The sequence below is a fragment of the Argopecten irradians genome, chromosome 1 (genome assembly GCF_041381155.1).
Source record: "Argopecten irradians isolate NY chromosome 1, Ai_NY, whole genome shotgun sequence".
NCBI classification, from domain to species: domain Eukaryota; kingdom Metazoa; phylum Mollusca; class Bivalvia; order Pectinida; family Pectinidae; genus Argopecten; species Argopecten irradians.
The window spans coordinates 30,448,684-30,472,967 of record NC_091134.1 but is presented as its reverse complement, the minus strand read 5'-3'; the positions used below and the strand labels follow the sequence as shown (position 1 = coordinate 30,472,967).

The following is a 24,284-nucleotide window of genomic DNA, read 5'->3' as shown; positions in this document are numbered from 1 at the left end:
GGATGTTTCTGGCCAAATTTGGTTACAATCCATGCAGAACTCTAGGACAAGTAGCGATTTAAAGGATTTACCTCAATTTCCCCTATTGGGCCCCGCCCCTCCTGTCCCCGGGGGGGTCAGAGCCAAAATTTATACAAGTTCTATTTCCCTTCCCCCAAGGATGTTTCTGGCCAAATTTGGTTACAATCCATGCAGAACTCTAGGACAAGTAGCGATTTATAGGATTTACCTTAATTTCCCCTATTGGGCCCCGCCCCTCCTGTCCTCGGGGGGTCAGAGCAAAAATTTAAACAAGTTCTGATCCCCTTCCCCCAAGGATGTTTCTGGCCAAATTTGGTTACAATCCATGCAGAACTCTAGGACAAGTAGCGATTTATAGGATTTACCTAAATTTCCCTTATTGGGCCCCGCCCCTCCTGTCCCCGGGGGGTCAGAGCCAAAATTTATACAAGTTCTATTCCCCTTCCCCAAGGATGTTTGTGGCCAAATTTGTTTTCAATCCATGCAGAACTCTAGGACAAGTAGCGATTTATAGGATTTACCTCAATTTCCCCTATTGGGCCCCGCCCTCCTGTCCCCGGGGGGTCAGAGCAAAAAATTTATACAAGTTCTGTTCCCCTCCCCCAAGGATGTTTCTGGCCAAATTTGGTTAAAATCCATGCAGAACTCTATGACTAGTAGCGATTTAAAGGAAATGTTGACGGACAGACGGACGACGGACGGACGGACGGACGGACGGACGACGGACGACGGACGACGGACGCCGCGCCATGACATAAGCTCACCGGCCCTTTGGGCCAGGTGAGCTAAAAAACGAAATCTTAGAAAGAGAATAAGTAATTGGTAAAATCTATTACACATTTGCAATTCTGCATTGAAGTTTTTTGCCAAGATGAAACCTTAACTTAAATTTTCACTTGCCTTCAAAACCGACTGCACATATTAATCAGTTCTGTTACAAGGCCATAAACTTCTAAGAATGCTTGCAGCTCCTTGCTGCGGAGGTCAACTAGCTGTCTGAGATATGTTGGGTCCATCTCACGTTTATCCTTCTTCATCATCAACATGATCAGCTTTTCAAATTGCTCAAAGTTTGCACAAATGACACTGTGATCCTTCACCAAAATTGTCCCACTCTTTAACTGATTCATTCTATCCTCAACTGCGGTTGTGGCTTTGATAAGCTGTAGTCCACTACCTTCACTTAAATGTTTTCCTTGGTCAGCTTGATCTATAATCAAAATATCAAGACAAAAACTAATTAATTTAAGCCAGAAGTTTCTATCTAATAACAAGAGGCCCATGGGCCTTAACGGTCACCTGAGTTTAGATACAGAATGAAACAAAGACATGCATAAAACACTATATATTGGCCCATCAGGCCCTTGAAGTCAGTCAGTGATTTTATAAATTTGACTTTTTAATCTATGAAGATTATTTGGTTCCATCAAATCTGTGAATTCAGAAGAAAGATTTTTGAAATGTTATCCATTTTGACCCCTTTTGGCCCCACCCCTCTGGCCCCTGGGGATCGGCCAGGACCAATATGGATATGATGTTAAAATGTTATCTGAGGCTAATAATTCTAACCCAGATTGACTAATTTCCTATGAAAAACTAAGCAAACAGGAGGCCCAAGGGCCTTAACGGTCATCTGACTATCTTGGCAATAGCTGTATGGGAAAATAGTTGGATATGGTGTCATGGTAGCCATTTTCAATCTGGGATCAACCAAAGATATAACAACACTTTGACAAGATCATATCAGCCGTATTTCATGTTTCAAGTTTCAGTTAAATTGCACTGGTAGAACTTGAGAAGAAGCTCAAAATGTGTTTTCAAGATGGCATCTGTGGCAGCCATCTTGGATCATCTGTGGCAGCCATCTTGGATTTTGGATCAACATAAAATATAACAACACTTGGTCGGGACCATGTCAGGATCATTTCATGTAGGTTTCAGCTTAATCACACTGGTAGAACTTGAGAAGTTCAAAATTCAAGATTTTGGAATATTTGACTCTCGTGACCTTGAAAGTAGGTCAAGGTCATTCATTTCCACAACTTTGATAGCCCTTTATCTCAGCATGCTACTGACTAAATATGAATACCCTGGACCTTTCAGCTAATTAAAAGGTGTAGTTAAATTTTTTTAGCCTATTTGACCCCCGGTGACCTTGACAGTATGTCAAGGTCATTAATGTTCACAACTTTTGTAGCCCTTCATCCCAGCATGCTACAGGCTAAATATGAGTACCCTGGACCTTTTGGTTAGTTAGAAGAAGTCGTTCAAAGATTTTAGCCTATTTGACCCCTGTGACCTTGACAGTAGGTCAAGGTCATTAATTTTCACAACTTTGGTAGCCCTTCATCCCAGCATGCTACAGGCCAAATATGAGTACCCTGGACCTTTTGGTTAGTTAGAAGAAGTCGTTCAAAGATTTTAGCCTATTTGACCCCTGGTGACCTTGACAGTACGTCAAGGTCATTCATTTTCACAACTTTTGTAGCCCTTCATCCCAGCATGCTACAGGCCAAATATGAGTACCCTGGACCTTTTGGTTAGTTAGAAGAAGTCGTTCAAAGATTTTAGCCTATTTGACCCCTGTGACCTTGAAAGTAGGTCAAGGTCATTTATTTTCACAACTTTGATAGCCCTTCATCCCAGTATGCTACAGGCCAAATATGAGTACTTTGGGCCTTACGGTTATTGAGAAGAAGTTGTTTGAATGAAAAGTTTACGCACGGCGCACGGCGGACGACGACGGACGGTGCATGATGACTATAGGTCATCCTGACCCTTTGGGTCAGATGACCTAAAAATGCTCCATAAACTTTATTTCTCTATATAAACTATAGTAAACTTAACCCCCTCCCCAAGGGGAAACCTGAGACCCAAGGGTCATATAATTCACAATTTTTATAAAACACCTTAGACCTGTCCATCTATGAAGAGTATTTGATTCTACCATTTCCAGTATTTAAGAAGAAGATTTTTTAAAGTTTTAGCCTATTTGCCCCTTTTGGCCCCGCCCCTCTGCCCCGAGGGGGTTGACCAGGACCAATATAGATATGATATTATATAGAGAATACATGGTTAGTATCTTACAATACAAGGTTTATTTTGGTGCGAGACTTAGGAAAGCCGAGATGACGAGGCTTTGCCGAGTCATCTCGGCTTTCCGTGTCGAGCACCAAAATAAACCTTGTATTGTAAGATACTAACCGTGTATTCTGTTTATCCTGCAACCATTATGGCATTCAAACGAAAGCAAATTGACAGTTATTTACTTGGTTTCGTTCGAAGCGAGACACTTCTTTGATGCGGAGGTAAAGATTCATTCACTAAACCGAATGAGAGTGTACTCCTTTTTACTGCCGTGGGAAATAAATAAGCGCATTCGCAAACAGTACCCGTAATTCTATTCAGCGTGATATATCACTGAAACAAAATGAAAATACTCAAAAAACAATAAATACCCATTAAAGAATTACTTTACAATACATACCTTTGCCATGAGCCAAGAAAAAGACGACACCGCCATTCGAGATTTTCGATATCGTAAAAATGACGTCATTCCGATGAATGTGACGTCACGTTTTAGCGGGACTGAATGACGTTTCATTTACCGGAAGGTTCAAGTTCTGGGTCAAGTTAGAAAAAGTTCCGTTAGATATGGAACAAATTCACGTGATCGTATTGACGGATTAAGCATTTCGTATTGACGGATAAAGCATTTCGTATTGACGGATAAAGCACAAGTTTATCCGGCAGTAGTTATCGGTCAGTATGTGGGACAGTTGCAGGATAAAATGTTATCTCAGGCTAATAATTCTAAACGAGTTTGACTCGTTTCCTATGAAAATTGAGCAAAAAATGCTCATAAATGTGTTTTTCCTATATAAACTATAGTAAAATTTACCCCCTCCCCAGGGGGAAACGTGAGACCCCAGGGTCATATAATTCACAATTTTCATAAAACACCTTAAGACCTGTCCATCTATGAAAAGTATTTGATTCTACCATTTCCAGTATTTAAAAAGAAGATTTTTAAAGTTTTAGCCTATTTGCCCCTTTTGGCCCCGCCCCTCTGCCCCGAGGGGGTTGACCAGGACCAATATAGATATGATATTAAAATGTTATCTCAGGCTAATAATTCTAAACAAGTTTGACTCATTTCCTATGAAAATTGAGCAAAAAATGCTCATAAATGTGTTTTCCCTATATAAACTATAGTAAACTTGACCCCCTCCCCAGGGGGAAACTTGAGACCCCAGGGTCATATAATTCACAATTTTTGTAAAGGACCTCAAGACCTTTCCATCTATGAAGAGTATGTGATTCTACCATTTCCAGAATTTCAGAAGAAGATTTTTGAAGTTATAGCCTATTTGACCAATTTTGACCCCGCCCCTAAGGCCCCTGGGGGTCAGTCATGGAAAATTGGTTAATAGGATTCAATGGCCATCTCATACTGATAATTCTGACAATATTTGACTCATTTCCTATTACAAATGATCAAATAATACTCAAAAATGTGTTTTCCCTATATTAACTATAGTAAACTTAACCCCTTCCCCAGGGGGAAACCTGAGACCCCAGGGTCATATAATTCACAATTTTTGGATGCTCATTATTCCATTATGTCAGTACAGGAACCTTATAGACTTGACCTAGAGAAAAAGGTAAACGAAAAGCAGTTATATAAAGAGTTTGGCTTAATTTACCTCAAAGACCTTGAAGGTAGGTCAAGGTCATTCAATAAAAAAAATGGTAACCATTCATCTCAGCACATGGCATGCCTGGTTCTTTTGTAAATATTGTCCTATTTTGACCCATATACAAATTTGAATGAAAGTCAAAGTCATCTTATTTGAGCAAACTTTGCAGTCTTTCACCTCAGCATCTTACATGTCCAATGTTAAATCACGTAAGGTCTAAGTCATAATATGTAATGAGAAGAGTTTGTTCAAAGAAAGAAAAATAGTATATGCAAAAGGATCACTGGCAGAAAATGGATACCCAAAGAGCTAACAGTGTATTTAAAGCAATGCATGTAAAACCACTGTTAAAACAAGTGAAATCAAATTTTCTTACAGAACATATCCAAGAAATGAGCAAAAGGAGTCCACTTTATAGCTTCTTGAAACATCTGATCATCTGTCATTCCTTTCCAGTGAGTCTCAAACACACTTGATAGGAGTTCTGCATAACGCCTCTTTGCATCTTCCTGTGTTTGAGAGCCATATGTAGGGATAATTTGCCCCTTCTCCAAAGCCTGTAATGAAAAATGATATCAATACCATCTTTTGTTATTAAAGGGACAAGTCAGAGAGGCTAATTCTATTACATAACTACGAAGCAAAATATCACATAAATCATACATTCCTTACGAAACATATAACAAGAAATATTGACAATTGATTGATACCATTGAAATTCCAAATTGTTGATCAATACGATTAAGCATGTACAACATATTCGATATTCAATATATTCATTTAGATATATTGTTTATTTAACAAATGTTAAAAACAATCTCTAATGTGTATATTAATTACATGAAAAGCATTGGTCAAAAAAGAACACCACCCTGAATAATGCAGCATTTGGGTAATAAAGTTCACAAAGAAATATTGACTCAATGTTTCTAAATTTGTTTTATTAATTTATAAACGTCCTATTAACAGCCAGGGTCATTTAAGGACGTGCCAGGTTTGTTGGTGGAGGAAAGCCGGAGTACTCACACACTAACAAACAAGAGGCCCAGAGGGCCTGTATCGCTCACCTGGTTTGTAATGTCAAGTCATGTTCTGAATACAGGTTCATTGTTTCTTTTCTGAAGGAATTTGAATATTTACCTCTTATTTCCCTATTGGGCCCCGCCCCTTCTGCCCCAAGGGTCAGAGCCAAAATTTATACAAGTTCTGTTCCCCTTCCCCCAAGGGTGTTTGTGGCCAAATTTGGTTACAATCCATGCAGAACTCTAGGACAAGTAGCGATTTATAGGATTTACCTCTATTTCCCCTATTGGGCCCTGCCCCTCCTGCCCCCGGGAGGTCAGAGCCAAAATTTATACAAGTTCTTTCCCCCTTCCCCCAAGGATGTTTGTGGCCAAATTTGGTTACAATCCATGCAGAACTCTAGGACAAGTAGCGTTTTATAGGATTTACCTCTATTTCCCCTATTGGGCCCCGCCCCTCCTGCCCCCAGGGGGTCAGAGCCAAAATTTATACAAGTTCTTTCCCCCTTCCCCCAAGGATGTTTGTGGCCAAATTTGGTTACAATCCATGCAGAACTCTGGGACAAGTAGCGATTTATAGGATTTACCTCTATTTCCCCTATTGGGCCCCGCCCCTCCTGCCCCCGGGGGGTCAGAGCCAAAATTTATACAAGTTCTGTTCCCCTTCCCCCAAGGATGTTTCTGGCCAAATTTGGTTACAATCCATGCAGAACTCTAGGACAAGTAGCGATTTATAGGATTTACCTCTATTTCCCCTATTGGGCCCCGCCCCTCCTGCCCCAAGGGGGTCAGAGCCAAAATTTATACAAGTTCTGTTCCCCTTCCCCCAAGGATGTTTGTGGCCAAATTTGGTTACAATCCATGCAGAACTCTAGGACAAGTAGCGATTTATAGGATTTACCTCTATTACCCCTATTGGGCCCCGCCCCTCCTGCCCCCTGGGGGTCAGAGCCAAAATTTATACAAGTTCTGTTCCCCTTCCCCCAAGGATGTTTCTGGCCAAATTTGGTTACAATCCATGCAGAACTCTAGGACAAGTAGCGATTTATAGGATTTACCTCTATTACCCCTATTGGGCCCCGCTCCTCCTGCCCCCAGGGGGTCAGAGCCAAAATTTATACAAGTTCTGTTCCCCTTCCCCCAAGGATGTTTGTGGCCAAATTTGGTTACAATCCATGCAGAACTCTAGGACAAGTAGCGATTTATAGGATTTACCTCTATTTCCCCTATTGGGCCCCGCTCCTCCTGCCCCCAGGGGGTCAGAGCCAAAATTTATACAAGTTCTGTTCCCCTTCCCCCAAGGATGTTTGTGGCCAAATTTGGTTACAATCCATGCAGAACTCTAGGACAAGTAGCGATTTATAGGATTTACCTCTATTACCCCTATTGGGCCCCGCCCCTCCTGCCCCCTGGGGGTCAGAGCCAAAATTTATACAAGTTCTGTTCCCCTTCCCCCAAGGATGTTTCTGGCCAAATTTGGTTACAATCCATGCAGAACTCTAGGACAAGTAGCGATTTATAGGATTTACCTCTATTACCCATATTGGGCCCCGCCCCTCCTGCCCCCAGGGGGGTCAGAGCCAAAATTTATACAAGTTCTGTTAACCCCAAGGATGTTTGTGGCCAAATTTGGTTACAATCCATGCAGAACTCTAGGACAAGTAGCGATTTATAGGATTTACCTCTATTACCCCTATTGGGCCCCGCCCCTCCTGCCCCCTGGGGGTCAGAGCCAAAATTTATACAAGTTCTGTTCCCCTTCCCCCAAGGATGTTTCTGGCCAAATTTGGTTACAATCCATGCAGAACTCTAGGACAAGTAGCGATTTATAGGATTTACCTCTATTACCCCTATTGGGCCCCGCCCCTCCTGCCCCCAGGGGGTCAGAGCCAAAATTTATACAAGTTCTGTTCCCCTTCCCCTAAGGATGTTTGTGGCCAAATTTGGTTACAATCCATGCAGAACTCTAGGACAAGTAGCGATTTATAGGATTTACCTCTATTTCCCCTATTGGGCCCCGCCCCTCCTGCCCCCTGGGGGGGTCAGAGCCAAAATTTATACAAGTTCTGTTCCCCTTCCCCCAAGGATGTTTCTGGCCAAATTTGGTTACAATCCATGCAGAACTCTAGGACAAGTAGCGATTTATAGGATTTACCTCTATTACCCCTATTGGGCCCCGCCCCTCCTGCCCCCTGGGGGTCAGAGCCAAAATTTATACAAGTTCTGTTCCCCTTCCCCCAAGGATGTTTCTGGCCAAATTTGGTTACAATCCATGCAGAACTCTAGGACAAGTAGCGATTTATAGGATTTACCTCTATTACCCCTATTGGGCCCCGCCCCTCCTGCCCCCTGGGGTCAGAGCCAAAATTTATACAAGTTCTGTTCCCCTTCCCCCAAGGATGTTTCTGGCCAAATTTGGTTACAATCCATCCAGAACTCTATGACTAGTAGCGATTTAAAGGAAATGTTGACGGACGGACGACGGACGGACGGACGACGGACGGACGGACGGACGGACGGACGGACGACGGACGCCGCGCCATGACATAAGCTCACCGGCCCTTCGGGCCAGGTGAGCTAAAAAAACCACCGACCAGCGGTCAGTACCTGGCAACTGCCCCACATGGGATTCGAACTCGCGACCCAGATGTTTCTAAAAATGGAAACACCGAGTCAATATGGTAAATATTGAAAGTCATGTGACCATGCATGGCAAGTTTGTGGGCTACATTAATTATTTTTATTTGTTCAATTTTTTTTTTGAAACTTCACAGTTGGTCTCAGTAACAACTTACCTGACTCTAGTCAACATTTTATGCAGAGAGAACATGGTAATTTTCTGATAATGTTTGTGATTACAAAATTTTTTTCGTATATTGGGCCTTTAAGATAAATTGCACTGGTTAAACTTGAAATCAATCGGTTCTGTGGTCTCTATACATTCAAGTAAGTTTCTTTTTAAGATGACGCTATGGTGACCATCTTGGATTTTGGATTAACCCGAAATCACTTGGTCAGGATTGGAGAAATTCAAAAAGTGAAAAGTTTATGGATGGCGCATGGCAAACGACACACAGAGGATAACAAAGGACGGATCACGATGACTATAGGTCCTCCTTTTTAAGGGTCAGTAGACCTGAAAACTGGAACCACTGGATTTTATGAAAATAGGTTGAATCCTCCTTATATTTACCTTGAAAGCCAGGGCACTCAAAATATCTTGCACCACACTTCCAAACAGATGGTGGTATTGACAGTACACTACCAGAAGAACATCATACCACTGAAAAAAAGTTACAGCAGTCATTACTACACAATTACAATATGTCACATATAATTGTGCTTTGTTTGAAGCTAGACTAGCTATATAGTGCTGATTGTACTCAATTAATGCAACTTAAGTTTTAACTGTTCAGTCATTGTACTCTTAGTTACTGGATCATTACTAAAGCATTCAGATAGTTTAACCTCTTTAATCCCTCTAATCTTGAAAGTAGATGAAGGTCATTTATCTGGTTAAACTTAGTAGACCTTTATCCAAACACACTAAACACTATTATCCAAAGCCACAATGGAAAGAACATTTTTGCGGAAAAAATTTAAAAGCGGCACAGTCATTGGCCAAACTGAACTGTTGGATATGATATCACTGTGCCACAACTCAATTTGTTTATATTGTAAATTAAAACATAAGCATTATACACAATATCTTTTGGGTTTATGAAGTCTTAGACAAACAAGAGCTGTTTTGAGAACAGCAAAGCTCACCTCTGGAATTTTGTTGATTTAAAATCAGGTTCCTTGTAATTTACCAGTATTATAAAATACGGCAATATCATTACAAAACTTACCTTTTCAACCAATTGGGCCACTTTGAATATCTCAAAATTTAGCAGTTTTCTCCTTTCAGAGATTGTAAATACCCAATTATAATCCTAAATGATTGTAGACTTTGATGTCAGTTGTTACGGATTACAGCATTACAACACTTGCACCAAAACTTTAACCTGGCTATTTCGGTCCATTGGGCCTTTTGAAATTCTATAACTCCAGCATTCGGCTCCTTTAAATGATTGTCCACACCCATAACAACAATTTTAATCCTAAATGATGACAGAAATCAATGTCAGTAAGAGTGACAAATAACAGTTTTTCAACACTTACACCAAAACCTTAACCATTGGGCCTCTTGAAATTCCCAAAATCCAACATTTGGTTCCTTTAAATGATTTTCCATATCCATAACAACAATTTTAATTCTAAATAATTGTAGAAATCAATGTCAGTAATTGTGACAAATAACAGTTTTTCAACACTAACAACAAAACCTTAACCTAGCTATTTTGGCCAATTGGGCCTCTTGAAATTCCCCAAATCCAGCATTTGGCTCCTTGAAATTATTGTCAACACCCATAACAACAATTACAATCCAAAATGATTGTAGAAATCAATTTCAGTTTTTCAACACTTAGACCAAAACCGTAACCTGGCTATTTCGGCCCATTGGGCCTTTTGAAATTCTCAAAATCCAGCATTTGGCTCCTTGAAATGATTGTTCATACCCATAACAACAATTATAATCCAAAAAGATTGTAGAAATCAATGTCAGTTGTGACAGGTAACAGTTTTCAACACTTACACCAAAACCTTAACCTTGGATTTTCGACGACGATGCCAGAGTGATACCATTAAGCCCTCCTCTCTTTGAGAGGCACGCTCAAAAACTGTCAGACATTCAGCGTCTAGGAAGAATGTCCTTCTATTTTTTCTCTATGACTTCATAACCCAAAAGACACTGAGAACAATGTTAACAAAAGGCCCACAGGGCCTGTATCGGTCACCAGGTTTGTAATGCTAAGTAATGTTCTGAATTCAGGTTCATTGTTTCTTTTCTGAAGGAATTTGAATATTTACCTTTAATTCCCCTATTGGGCCCAACTCTTTCTGCTCAAGGGGGTCAAGCCAAAATTTATACAAATTTTGTTACCCTTCCCCCAAGGATGTTTCTAGGTCAAATTTGGTTACACTCCCAGCAGAACTACTTGTATATGAATAGTAGCGATTTTAAGGCCTCTATTTCACCTATTCGCCCCTGCCCCTCCTGCTCCCAGGGGTCAGAGCCAAAATTTATATAAAATCTGTTCCCCTTCCCCAAGGATGCTTTTGCCAAATTTGGTTTCAATCCATGCAAAACTCTTGGACTAGTAGAGATTTATAGGATTTACCTCTATTTGTCCTATTGGGTCCAACCCTTCCTGCCCCCGGGGGTCAGAGCCAAAATTTAAACAAAATCTGTTCCTCTTCCCCCAATAAAGTTTCTGGCCAAATTTGGTTACAATCCATGCAGAACTCTATGACTAGTAGCAATTTAAAGGAAATGTTGACGGACAGACATGCCATTACATAAAGCTTGATGTTTGCAGGTGCCTGTAGATGAGATAGACAATTAAGGAAAGACTGATGCTGCACTACAACACAAGGTCACTTACCTTTCATATTTCAATACAAAAAGAAATAGTAAAATCATTACCCCTGTCTCAAGCTTTGTCTTCAGTTTATCTTTGACATATCCAATGAATTCTATCTCTAAAACTTTGGATGGTATTTCAATGCGCAAAACTAGGTCCCATCTCTGAAATAACAAGTATATTGAATATGGTTGAAACAATACACACATGTCTACATGTCCCCTACCTATGCCAAAACTTTTCGCCATAAATAAATGAGTTAAATTGGCTTGGTCCTAATAAATGCTCTTGTCATTTAAGGACAGCCTCCCTTGTGCATATGCAATAGTAATGGCAATGATTTTTCAAAAATTGATAATAGTGACGTTGCCCTTGAGTCGACGACCCTAAAACCCTAACTTTCAAGATATTTTTAATTATCATATTCATATAGAAAGAACTATGTATAATTTGGGGCCTTTTTGGTCCCCAAATCCATCAAATTTTCAAAACTGTTTATTTAGTAATTGATTTGTTGTATTTTAAATATTTATTACATCCCCGATTCAACTATATAATGTCTGTTTTATAATTTTGCAGCTGTAGTTGCCATGGTAACCATTCAAAATATGCGTTAATTACGAGAATGTGGAAATTTTGACAAATTTTGGCCATTTTTTGTCTATGAAACTTCACAGTGCATCCTTGAAAAAAACTTAATATTTACTGAGAATATGTTTGCCCTCCCGTTGAAATATATCTTTAGGAGATATTTCCACATTTTCAGAATTCATGCATATTTCAAGTGGTAACAATGCCAACTGAAACTGAAAAACTATAAAATTATCATTATAATTAAATTAGGGATGTAACTAAATATATCAAATCTAACAATTTGAATATTAAATAATAGTTTTGAAAATTTGACCAATTATGGGGCCAAAAATGGCCCAAACCATACACAGTCCTTTCCGTAAAAAAAATCATACAAAAAAAAGAGCACTGTTTTTGTATTTTCTTTATTTTGAGAAAAAGTGGTGGCAAGAATTGTTATTTGGCAGACGAATGTTCAAACTATCAAGCGTTAACTATTCAAGTTAACTTGCTCCGGTTTACCATATGCAATATGCACAACTACAGTGGAACTTGCTTAATACGAACTCTGATAATTCGACAACCCGGCTTAATACGAAGTACTTTGTCAGTCCAGGCCGAATTCCTTCTTTATTTTTGTTCAATAAACTCGGAAAATTCGAATTCGGAAAACTCGAAAAACTCCAATAATACGAAGTAATTTTTTGGTCCGAGTGACAAAAATCATACAAAAATGTTCGCATAACTCAAATTGAGATTTTTTGGACACCGAGATTGCCGAAAATGCCGATTTCTTTTTTCACAAATGTGCCGTAAAACGGCATTTCAAAAGCCCCTTACAACTACAAAAACATGGAAAAACTGTTTAATGTTTAGCAATGAACCTAAGTTATATTGTAGCAACAACCATCAGCGATATTCAATTGTAAAGCTGCAGTACATGTTCATTACTTACATAAACATTACCCCGACTGAAATAGCGACATGATAAAAACACAGGTGCTCTCGGCCGCCTGTGACATGTATGGTGTGATCATTCGAGCGGAACTAATCTCTAGCCACCTGGCACTGTGTTCCAAATGAAATCACAACTTGGAGCCGTATATGATCACTGTTTTTATAGAGCGATGCTACAATTATTTAGGTGTGAATAATGTTAGTGCTTTGAACTTTTTACTCGGCAAAATAGACTTTACACCGTTCACTTGCCACTATCGTTTGATCATGAGTTGACATGCGCAGAATTACTTTCTGCATAACTTCCTATGAACACATGTGTCTCAGTTACGTAAGTCATGTCTGTTATTTCTGTGTGCGTAAAAAAAATTGTTGGCTGCAGTTGATGAATCGATATTTCGGATTTAATTTGGTTTTATTGTTATAATTTTGCAACCACCATCGACGATTTTGATACCTTCTTGTTCACATCGTTTTAGGACACGGAACAAGTAGATCTATTACCATGTAAAGAGATCGTCAGTAGACTTAATTGAGAACTCGCTTAATTCGAACACTCGGATAACTCGAAGTTTTATCTCGGTCCCTTCGAGTTTGTATTAACCGAGTTCCACTGTATATATATAGAGACCTATCCATAGGAATATAAATAACTTTGAGAAAGATCCCTTCCATGCTCCTGAGAAAAAAACCAGTTACAATAATTGTATATAGTTGAACAAAAAGGATGGACCAAAGACATAAGTTGATTTGAATAGCCCACCATCTGATGATGATGTTGGGATAATAATATCATCAATGAACTTACATAGAGGCTTTCTCTCAAATGATCTACACTAGTCAGCCAAGAACATCGGTTGAGAAGTAAATAAACAAGTTGGTCTCTAATATTATAAAACAACTTCATAGAGTCTTTTTCAAACTTCTTAGAAACACTCCTGGTGTTCTTTTCTCTTGCTCCTTCTTTTGTCTCCTCAAAGAGCCCTAAAGCTTGTATGGCAACTGTGCCTATACAAATTCTCAAAATTTCATTTATGTTCTTGTAGCTGTAAGATGCAACTCCATGGAGATCATTCCCAATGACATATAATCTGTACATGTCATAGCACATTTGTTGCCTACAAAAAAGTAAAAGATTATATAAATATAACATCTGTTATTTATATAACAAGGGCTCAATGGGCCCGAATCGCTCACCTGCAATCTGGTAATCATACATGGTTCATACTTGACAAATAGAGTAAATAAGAATTTATATCATCCCTAAGCACATTAGAGGTCTCTTTGCCTCTTGGTTATTAAAAAGAAGTCGTTTAAAGATTTTAGCCTATTTGACCCCTGTGACCTTGAATGAAGGTCAAGGTCATTCTTTTGAACAAACTTGGTAGCCCTTGATCCCAGCATGCCACAGGCCCAATATCAGGTCCCTATGCCTTTTGGTTTTTAAGAAGAAGTCTTTTAAAGATTTTAGCCTATTTGACCCCTGTGACCTTGAATGAAAGTCAAGGTCATTCATTTGAACAAACTTTGTAGCGCTTCATCCCAACATGTCACATGCCCAATATCAGGTCTCTAGCCCTCTTGGTTATTAAGAAGTTGTTTAAAGATTTTAGCCTTTCTGACCCCTTTGACCTTGAATGATGTCAAGGTCATTCATTCGAACAAACTTGGTAGCCCTTGATCCCAGCATGCCATAGGCCCAATATCAGGTCCCTAGACTGTTTGGGTATTAAGGAGAAGTTGTTTAAAGATTTTAGCCTATTTGACCCCTGTGACCTTGAATGAAAGTCAAGGTCATTCATTTGAACAAACTTTGTAGCCGTTGATCCCAGGATGTCACAGGCCCAATATCAGGTCCCTAGGCTTTTTGGTTATTAAGAAGAAGTCGTTTAAAGATTTTAGCCTTTTTGACCCCTGTGACCTTGAATGAAGGTCAAGGTCATTCATTTGAACAAACTTGGTAGCCCTCTATCCCAGCATGCCACAGGCCTAATATCAGGTTCCTAGGCCTCTTGGTTATTAAAATTTCATAAAAACAAGAGGCCCATGGGCCTTAACGGTCATCTGACTATTAGTACAATACAACATAGTCGTTTAAAGATTTTAGCCTATTTGACCTCTGTGACCTTGATTGAAGGTCAAGGTAATTCATTTGAACAAACTTGGTAGCCCTTCATCCCAGCATGCTACATGCTCAATATCAGTACCCTGGGCCTTCTGGTTCTTGAGAAGAAGTCATTTAAAGATTTTAGTCTATTTGCCGCCCGTGACCTTAAATGAAGATCAAGGTAATTCATTTGAAAAACTTGATAGCCCTTCATCCAAGCATGCTACATGCCCAATATCAGTACCCTTGGCCTTCTAGTTCTTGAGAAGAAGTCATTTAAAGATTTTAGCCTATTTGACCCCCGTGACCTTGAATGAAGGTCAAGGTCATTCATTTGAACAAACTTGGTAGCCCTTCATCCCAGCATGCTACAGGCCCAATATCAGTACCATGTGCCTTCTGGGTCTTGAAAAGAAGTTGTTTAAAGATTTTAGCCTTTTTGACCCCCATGACCTTGAATGAAGATCAAGGCCATTCATTTGAACAAATTTGATAGCCCTTCATCCAAGCATGTCAAAGGCCCAATATCAGGTCTCTAGGCCTCTTAGTTATTCACAAGAAGTTGTTTAAAGGATTTTAGCCTATTTGACCCCTGTGACCATATATGAAGGTCAAGGTCATTCATTCGAACAAACTTGGTAGCCCTTCATCCCAGCATGCTGTAGGCCCAATATGAGTATCCTGGGCCATTTAGTTCTTGAGAAGAAGTCATTTAAAGATTTTAGCCTATTTGACCCCTGTGACCTTGAATGAAGATCAAGGTCATTCATTTGAACAAACTTGGTAGCCCTTCATCCCAGCATGCTACATGCCCAATATCAGTACCCTGGGCCTTCTGGTTCTTGAGAAGAAGTCATTTAAAGATTTTAGCCTATTTGACCCCCGTGACCTTGAATGAAGATCAAGGTCATTCATTGGAACAAACTTGGTAGCCCTTCATCCCAGCATGCCACAGGCCTAATATCAGGTCTCTAAACCTCTTCATTATTCACAAGATGTTGTTTAAATGGTTATAGCCTATTTGACCCCTGTGACCTTGAATGAAGGTCAAGGTCATTCATTTGAACAAACTTGGTAGCCCTTCATCCCAGCATGCTACAGGCCCAATATCAGTACCCTGGGCCTTCTGGTTCTTGAGAAGAAGTCATTTAAAGATTTTAGCCTATTTGACCCCTGTGACCTTGAATGAAGATCAAGGTCATTCATTTGAACAAACTTGGTAGCCCTTCATCCCAGCATGCCACAGGCCTAATATCAGGTCTCTAGGCCTCTTAGTTATTCACAAGAAGTTGTTTAAAGGATTTTAGCCTATTTGACCCCTGTGACCTTAAATGAAGATCAAGGTCATTCATTTGAACAAACTTGATAGCCCTTCATCCCAGCATGCTACATGCCCAATATCAGTACCCTTGGCCTTCTGGTTCTTGAGAAGAAGTCATTTAAAGATTTTAGCCTATTTGACCCCCTTGACCTTGAATGAAGGTCAAGGTCATTCATTTGAACAAACTTGGTAGCCCTTCATCCCAGCATGCTACAGGCCCAATATCAGTACCATGTGCCTTCTGGGTCTTGAAAAGAAGTTGTTTAAAGATTTTAGCCTTTTTGACCCCCATGACCTTGGATGAAGATCAAGGTCATTCATTTGAACAAATTTGATAACCCTTCATCCAAGCATGTTGCAGGCCTAATATCAGGTCTCTAGGCCTGTTAGTTATTGACATGAAGTTGTTTAAAGGATTTTAGCCTCTTTGACCCCTGTGACCTTGTATGAAGGTCAAGGTCCTTCATTTGAACAAACTTGGTAGCCCTTCATCCCAGCATGCTACATGCCCAATATCAGTACCCTGGGCCTTCTGGTTCTTGAGAAGAAGTCATTTAAAGATTTTAGCCTATTTGACCCCCGTGACCTTGAATGAAGATCAAGGTCATTCATTTGAACAAACTTGGTAGCCCTTCATCCCAGCATGCTACAGGCCCAATATCAGTACCCTGGGCCTTCTGGTTCTTGAGAAGAAGTCGTTTAAACATTTTAGCCTATTTGACCCTCGTGACCTTGAATGAAGATCAAGGTCATTAATTGGAACAAACTTGGTAGCCCTTTATCCCAGCATGCCACAGGCTTCATATCAGGTCTCTAAACCTCTTCAATATTCACAAGATGTTGTTTAAATGGTTATAGCCTATTTGACCCCTGTGACCTTGAATGAAGATCAAGGTCATTTATTTGAACAAACTTGGTAGCCTTTCATCCCAGCATCCTATGGGCCCAATATCAGTACCCTGAGCCTTCTGGTTCTTGAGAAGAAGTGGTTTAAAGATTTTAGCCTATTTGACCCTCGTGACCTTGAATAAAGGTCAAGGTCATTTATTTGAACAAACTTGATAGCCCTTCATCCCAGCAAGCTACGGGCCCAATATCAGTACCCTGGGCCTTCTGGTTCTTGAGAATAAAACGTTTAAAGGTTTTAGCCTTTTTGACCTCTGTGACCTTGAATGAAGGTCAGGGTCATTCATTTGAACAAAATTGGTAGTCCTTCATCCCAGTATGCTACATACCCGATATCAGTTCCCTAGGCCTCTTGGTTATTAAGAAGAAGTTGTTTAAAGATTTTTAGCCTTTTTTACCCCTGTGACCTTGAATAAAGGCCAAGGTCATTCATTTGAACAAACTTGGCAGCCCTTGATCCAAGTATGCCACAAGCCTAGTATCAGGTCCCTAGGCTGTTTGGTTATTAAGAAGAAGTCGTTTAAAGATTTTCACCTTATTTGACCCCTGTGACCTTTAATGAAGGTCAAGGTCATTTATTTGAACAAACTTGGTAGTCCTTTATTCCAGCATGCCACATGCCCAATATCAGGTCTCTAGCCCTCTTGGTTATTAAGGAGAAGTCGTTTAAAGATTTTAGCCTATTTGACCCCTGTGACCTTGAATGAAGGTCAAGGTGATTCATTTGGACAAACTTTGTAGCCCTTGATCCCAGCATGCCACAGGCCCAATATCAGGTCCCTAGGCTCTTTGGTTATTAAGAAGAAGTCGTTTAAAGATTTTAGCCTTTTTGACCCCTGTGACCTTGAATGAAGGTCAAGGTCATTCATTTGAACAAACTTGGTAGCCCTCTATCCCAGTATGTCAAAGTCCTAATATCAGGTTCCTAGGCCTCTTGGTTATTAACAAGAGGCTCATGAGTTAGAATATATAATGAAACAAGAGGGCCAGAGGGCCTGTATCGCTCACCTGGTTTTTTTTATAGTAATTATCACAAAGACTCTGACAATTAGAAAAATTAGCAAAATTGACTCCCAAAGTTTAATTTTGAATCACAACCATACAATGATGCTATTGATACCATACAAATATGCTATCCAATACATAGGTTCAGAGACAAAGTAATTTATATGAAAATAGTAGCCTAATTGACCTTTTTGACCCCGCATCTATTGCCGTCTAAGGCCCCGGGGGTTCAGTCCTATCATTTGCACAATTTGGAATACCCACCCTATAAGGATGCTACATTGCATTATGGTGCTATCCATGCTTAGCTGCAGAGAAGAAGTCATTTATATGGAAATAGCCAAATTGACCCCTTTTGACCCCACCCTTCAGGCCCCGGGGGGGTCAGCCCCATCATTTGTACAATTTTGAATCCCCACCCTATAACGATGCTACCATTGCATTATGAGTGCTGTCTCATGCTTGGTTTCAGAGAAGAAGTCGTTTATATGGAAATAGCCAAATTGACCCCGCCCCTCAGGCCCCCGGGGGGTCAGCCCTATCATTTGTACAATTTTTAATCCCCACCCTATAACGATACTACCATTGCATTATGAGTGCTATCTCATGCTTGGTTTCAGAGAAGAAGTCGTTTATATGGAAATAGCCAAATTGACCCCTTTTGACCCCGCCCCTCAGGCCCCCGGGGGTCAGCTCCATCATTTGTACAATTTTGAATCCCCACCCTATAAGGATGCTACCATTGCATTATGGGTGCTATCCCATGCTTGGTTTCAGAGAAGAAGTCGTTTATATGGAAATAGCCAAATTGACCCCTTTTGACCCCGCCCCTCAGGCCCCCCGGGGGGTCAGCCCAATCATTTGTACAATTTTGAATCCCCACCCTATAAGGATGCTACCATTGCATTATGGGTGCTATCCCATGCTTGGTTTCAGAGAAGAAGTCGTTTATATGGAAATAGCCAAATTGACCCCTTTTGGCCCCGCCCCTCAGCCCCCTGGGGGGTCAGCCCCATCATTTGTACAATTTTGAATCCCCACCCTATAAGGATGCTACCATTGCATTATGGGTGCTATCCCATGCTTGGTTTCAGAGAAGAAGTCGTTTATATGGAAATAGCCAAATTGACCCCTTTTGGCCCCGCCCCTCAGCCCCCTGGGGGGTCAGCCCCATCATTTGTACAATTTTCAGTTAGTAGCCCATAAGGATGCTACCAGTCAAATTTTGTTGAAATCCGACCAGCGGTTATGGAGAAGAAGTCGATTGTTGACGGACGCCGGACGCCGGACGCCGGACGCCGGACGACGGACGCCGGACGCTGCGGTATCCCATAAGCTCACCTTGGTCCTTTGGAAATAATGAAACAAATTAAAGACATATGTTGGTCAGTAATTTATAAATTTGACTTTTTAGACTATGAAGAGTATTTGCTTCCATCAAACCTGTGAACTTAGAGGTATTTTTTGAAATTTTAATCATTTTGACCCTGTTTGGTCCTGCCCCTCTGGTCCCCCAGGGGGTCATCGAGGACAGATATGGATGTTAAAATGCTATATCTTAGGCTAATAATTCTAATCAAGTTTGACTAATTTCCTACGAAAATTGGGCAAATAATGTTCACAAATATGTTTTTCCTATATAAACTAAAGTAAACTTGACCCCTCCCCAGGGGGTAACGTGAGACCCCAAGGTCATATAATTCACAATTTTTATAAAACACCTTAAGACCTTTCCATCTATAAATATTTGATTCTACTATATCCAGAATTTTAGAAGATTTTTGAAGTTTTAGCCTATTTGACCCTTTTTTAGCCCCGCCCCTCTGCCCCCAGGGGGTCGGCCAGGACCAATGTCTCTAGGCCTCTTGGTTATTTAGAAGAAGTCATTTAAAGATTTTAGCCTATTTGACCCCTGTGACCTTGAATGAAGGTCAAGGTCATTCATTTGAACAAACTTGGTAGCTCTTCATCCCAGCATGCTATAAGTCAAATTTCAGGACTCTAGGTCTCCAAGTTTTGGAGAAGAAGTTGTTTAAATGGAAAAGTTGACGCCGGACGGCCGGACGACGGACGGACGACGGACGCTGCACCATAGCAGGTGAGCTAACAATGATATACAAGAGGCCCAAGAGCCTTAATGGTCATCTGACAACCTCCACTTTCTAGACTGCCCTTCCTGTTATTTCATAATAATCTAATATCAAATGTTACACTCATTTCTATTGGTTAGAAGTTTGAGGTTATTATTTTCCATAGACCGAAAGAATGGTAGGTCAGGTATTATGACATCATATGTACAGAACATTTTCGCGGGGAATTTTAAAAGCAACACAATCATTGGCCACACTGGCAGTGCACCATGGATGCATAGATGCATCTATGAGTAATGTCCTTCGGTTTACAAATGTCAACTATCAAAATCCAAGATGGCTGCCTGTTGGCCATCTTGTTGACTGATTGGTAGCCTTTCATCCAAGCATGCTACAGACAAATTATCAGTACCTTGGGCCTTTTGGTTATTGAGAAGTTGTTTGAATGAAAAGTTTATGCACAGTGCACAGGGCAAGACTAATGCACCAAGAATAATGACTAAAGGTCATCCTGACCCTTTGGATCAGATGACCACTATGTTCTATAGAAATCCTTCTGGTAGTTGAAGAGGAATAGTTGGTTTATCACTGTGCCCACAGACAGAAAAACCTGGATCCAGTTTACACCCCCAAAAGTTATTTGAAATGAACACAAATAATGCAGATGCCAATGCTAAAGAGTTAAAAGTGAACTACATATACTTCCACACTTCAGTTGGATTTGTTAAACATTTTCATATTGATAAAAAACAGTTCAATATATGATTGACATATGATAACATATTTCATATTAGATAGAGGGGAATTTCCTTGTATGGACAAAGGTTTCCTTAAATGGAGCTCAAAAAATCAATAAAAAGGTCACAGTAATCTTTTTATTGGAATGTGGAAGTACAGGAAAGATCTACAAAAGGTCAGAACAACTCTTGTGATATACAATAGAGCTCCAACATCTCTGATTGACAATAATGTTGGCTTCAGTTTACCTGTCTTCCTCTATCAATGTATTTAAATCCCTTCCTGAAACTTTATCAATGATTTGTTGAGAGAGGTCTTGTAACGAGTCATGCATTATCTGAAAAAAACATACCAGTATTTAAATATTATGAAGGTAAGATATAAAACTAGGCAACAAAGGTGACCTACATATGAAATTTGAGACTTCAGTACTTTCTAGAAAATAGCATTTCCAAGAACTATTTATGGACAGACAGTAGGCAATTCGAATAACCCACCATCTTAATGGATACCATGCCAAAGAGCTAAAAATTTACCTTCTGTTGGTGATCACTCAATGAGTACTTTGTTGTTACAAAGAAATACAGCTTGGCTACACACACATCAGGAGAGAACAGTCTGGACTTCACAGCCTCCAGCAGGTCACCAAGTTTGATAACAGTCATCAAGGTCCGTGGTAACAAGTAGTCAGCTTCAAACAACGGTCCTAACTTCTGAAGCAAGTCTTTCATGCCACTGAAATAGAAAAAGTAAGGTAGTGATATTTTTCATGCCTAATATTCTTAGTGCAGTTGAAACAGACCTATGAAGAGATAACAAGGGGTGCATGGGCCCTAACAGTTATCTGACTTTTTAGCATAATACAAAGAATACAGTAGTGTCAAACAATTAAGACAATACAGTGAATCTCTTCAGTAGAAGAAGTTCCTGTGTATTTGAGGAATGAAGGTATCTAGGGCTCTTGGGTATATATATTCAGAAGAAGTTGTTTAAAAGTTTTAGCCTATTTGACTCCTGTGAAATTGAAAGAATGTCAAGGTAATTCATTTGATTAATTTTAGCCTTTCATCCCAGCATGCTACAGGCCAGATATCAGTACCCTGGGCCTCTTAGTTATTGAGAAGAAGACGTTTGAATGAAAAGTGTAGCACGGCGGACGACGGATGATGACAGATGGAACATGATGACTATAGGTCATCCTGACCCTTTTAGTCAGATGACCTAAACACTTTTATTTGCATCATGACTAACTATAGATCTTTTTTTTTTTTTTTTTTTTTCAAAATAAATGTTTATTTATAATAAGCATAACAACAAAATACACATCTGTCCTCTCACTGGAGGAGACTTATTCGTCGGTCGCACTTTCAATCACACACACATACCTTACATTCATAAATGGTATTATGTAACCTTAAATGTAAGGGAGATAATAAACTAACCGGAAGTTTATAGTTTCACCGTGGGCGTCTACACCCATAAGTGACCGATAGTACACGTGGAAATATTAGCAGTGTTTGGATGGTCACACGTGCTTAGTCTCTACACCACAGCTTTTTCGGGTAAGTACACAATTTTCTTTTTACATTTTTTAATTGCTGTTGATGAATCCATACTATCACAAGGACCTTGGAAGTACGTTTGCATTGCCGTGTAAACTTTTGCAATGTAATGTGTAAACAACGACTCATTTCAGTTCCAGTGTCGGTCTCAAGACTAACAAAAATCGGCCTAAAATATTCTTTACCGACACTTTAATAGGATCATAACATATAACGGATGCAACAGAATTCCAGGTCTCTTGGTATAAACATATGAATTCAAGTTATTTCAGCTTTTAAACAATTTTCATCTGATTATCTGATTGATAAAGCAATGATAATTGTGCATTATATGTAAGATCTTAGATAACAAAAATTAATGTAAACTACGTAAATAATTAGATAAATAACATAATTATTTTTCTAAATAATCATTGAGATGTATTTGTCAAATATTAATTGAGTACGTTTTTGTGTACTTCTGTTTATACTTGTACATTAAGTATCATGCACCAATATTATGTACCTAGTACTTTACAATTGTTATGTACTAGGCCTATAGCAAAAAGAAGAATGTATTTTGTATATTCTGTATGCTGATTTGTTGTTATTATTACTTTTCAGTGTCCAAAGAGGAATATTATACATTGTGGATTTTTTAAAAGTGATTGTTTGAAATTTTCTATGGACCCGAAGAAAGAAGAGTAAAAAGAATTGAAAAACAAAAACAAAGCTGCTGAACACTTCAGAAGATGGATTACCTTAGGACCATGGACATTTTTTTTTTTTTAAATTGTGTGTCATTTTTTTTTTTTTTTTTTTTTAATATATTATTTACATAATTAGTGATTAGATTAACTAATATGTTTATTTGTTTTTACAATTATTGTTGAAGGTGTTTGAGAAATTTAGTATATAAAAGGTTAGATCTGCCATAAATATATTATAAATATCTAGACTCTTTTGTCTTTTTCACTGACATAAAAAGATTGATATATTGTGTACCCTGCTAATGCTAGCATAAAGTTAAATTGTTTATTTTTTTTGTTTCTCGGTTTGTATCAAATAACCAAATTTTTTTTTCTTCTAATATTTACAATTATTCCTAATTTATGCATATTCATTGTTAGGGTATTCCAAAATGTTTCTACATGGGCGCACTCGATGAAAAAATGTATGTTATCATCAATCTTATTACAATATGGACACAAGTCTGAATTTTCTATCCTCCATATCTCTTCAGATTTTTTCTAGTTGGAATAATATTATGAATCAATTTCCATTTAAAGATTTTCAACGCATTATCATGCAAGTTTTTTGAAGATGAATTAAAAATTTTCATGGAAATCTTTATTCCCAGCATGGAATTGATTTCTCCACTATTCTATTAGACTTGGGTTTCTTTTTTAGATTTAATTAAGGTGTTATATATAAAAATATTGGTTTCAATTTCATCTTTATTTAATTCCACTGTTTCTAGTTTCAATTTCTCAATCCATGATTTTGGTATAGATTTTTTTTTTATTTTCATGAGTTCAGCAATCCAATTAGCTTTACTTATTAATTTTGAATAAATGGTGTCATCATTTAGTTTTCCAGCTTCATCACATAAATCTTTTATTGTTATTATACCACTGTCTATCCATTGTTTAAATATAACAAATTTACCCCCGCATGTGATGTTGGCATTACCCCATATTATTTCATTTTGAATGCTTGTAGGTACTTGTATATTACTTGTATTTATATTCTTAAATTTTACCCACGAGTAAGAATATTTTTGTAAAAGGATGGAATTTCCTCTGTGTTTTATATCATTCTTAGAGATTGTATTC

The 24,284-nt window shown here is 39.0% G+C and overlaps 2 protein-coding genes across 2 annotated transcripts in view; both read right to left on the bottom strand.

The window, feature by feature from the left end:
- LOC138323727 (E3 ubiquitin-protein ligase rnf213-alpha-like) overlaps positions 1 to 24,284 on the bottom strand; it is a 121,983-nt gene that overhangs the window by 63,808 nt on the left and 33,891 nt on the right.
- On the bottom strand, positions 924 to 22,363 carry LOC138308232 (uncharacterized). The gene is made up of 7 exons (XM_069249218.1): positions 21,445 to 22,363; positions 21,157 to 21,245; positions 13,550 to 13,859; positions 11,274 to 11,375; positions 8,937 to 9,026; positions 5,098 to 5,278; positions 924 to 1,231 (listed from the first exon to the last, which is right to left on the bottom strand). The coding sequence occupies exons 1-7, from the start codon at positions 21,637 to 21,639 to the stop codon at positions 924 to 926; spliced, it is 1,275 nt and encodes a 424-aa protein (XP_069105319.1). The 5' UTR covers positions 21,640 to 22,363.

Bases quoted from the DNA above. Each gene is read 5' to 3' on its own strand.
- LOC138308232 (XM_069249218.1), bottom strand. From the start codon at position 21,639: ATGAAAGACTTGCTTCAGAAGTTAGGACCGTTGTTTGAAGCTGACTAC. The intron at 21,246-21,444 runs GTAAATTTTTAG...TGTTTTTTTCAG, and splicing joins TGAGTGATCACCAACAGAAG to ATAATGCATGACTCGTTACA. The intron at 13,860-21,156 runs GTAAACTGAAGC...ACTTTTTTGTAG, and splicing joins ACATTGATAGAGGAAGACAG to GCAACAAATGTGCTATGACA.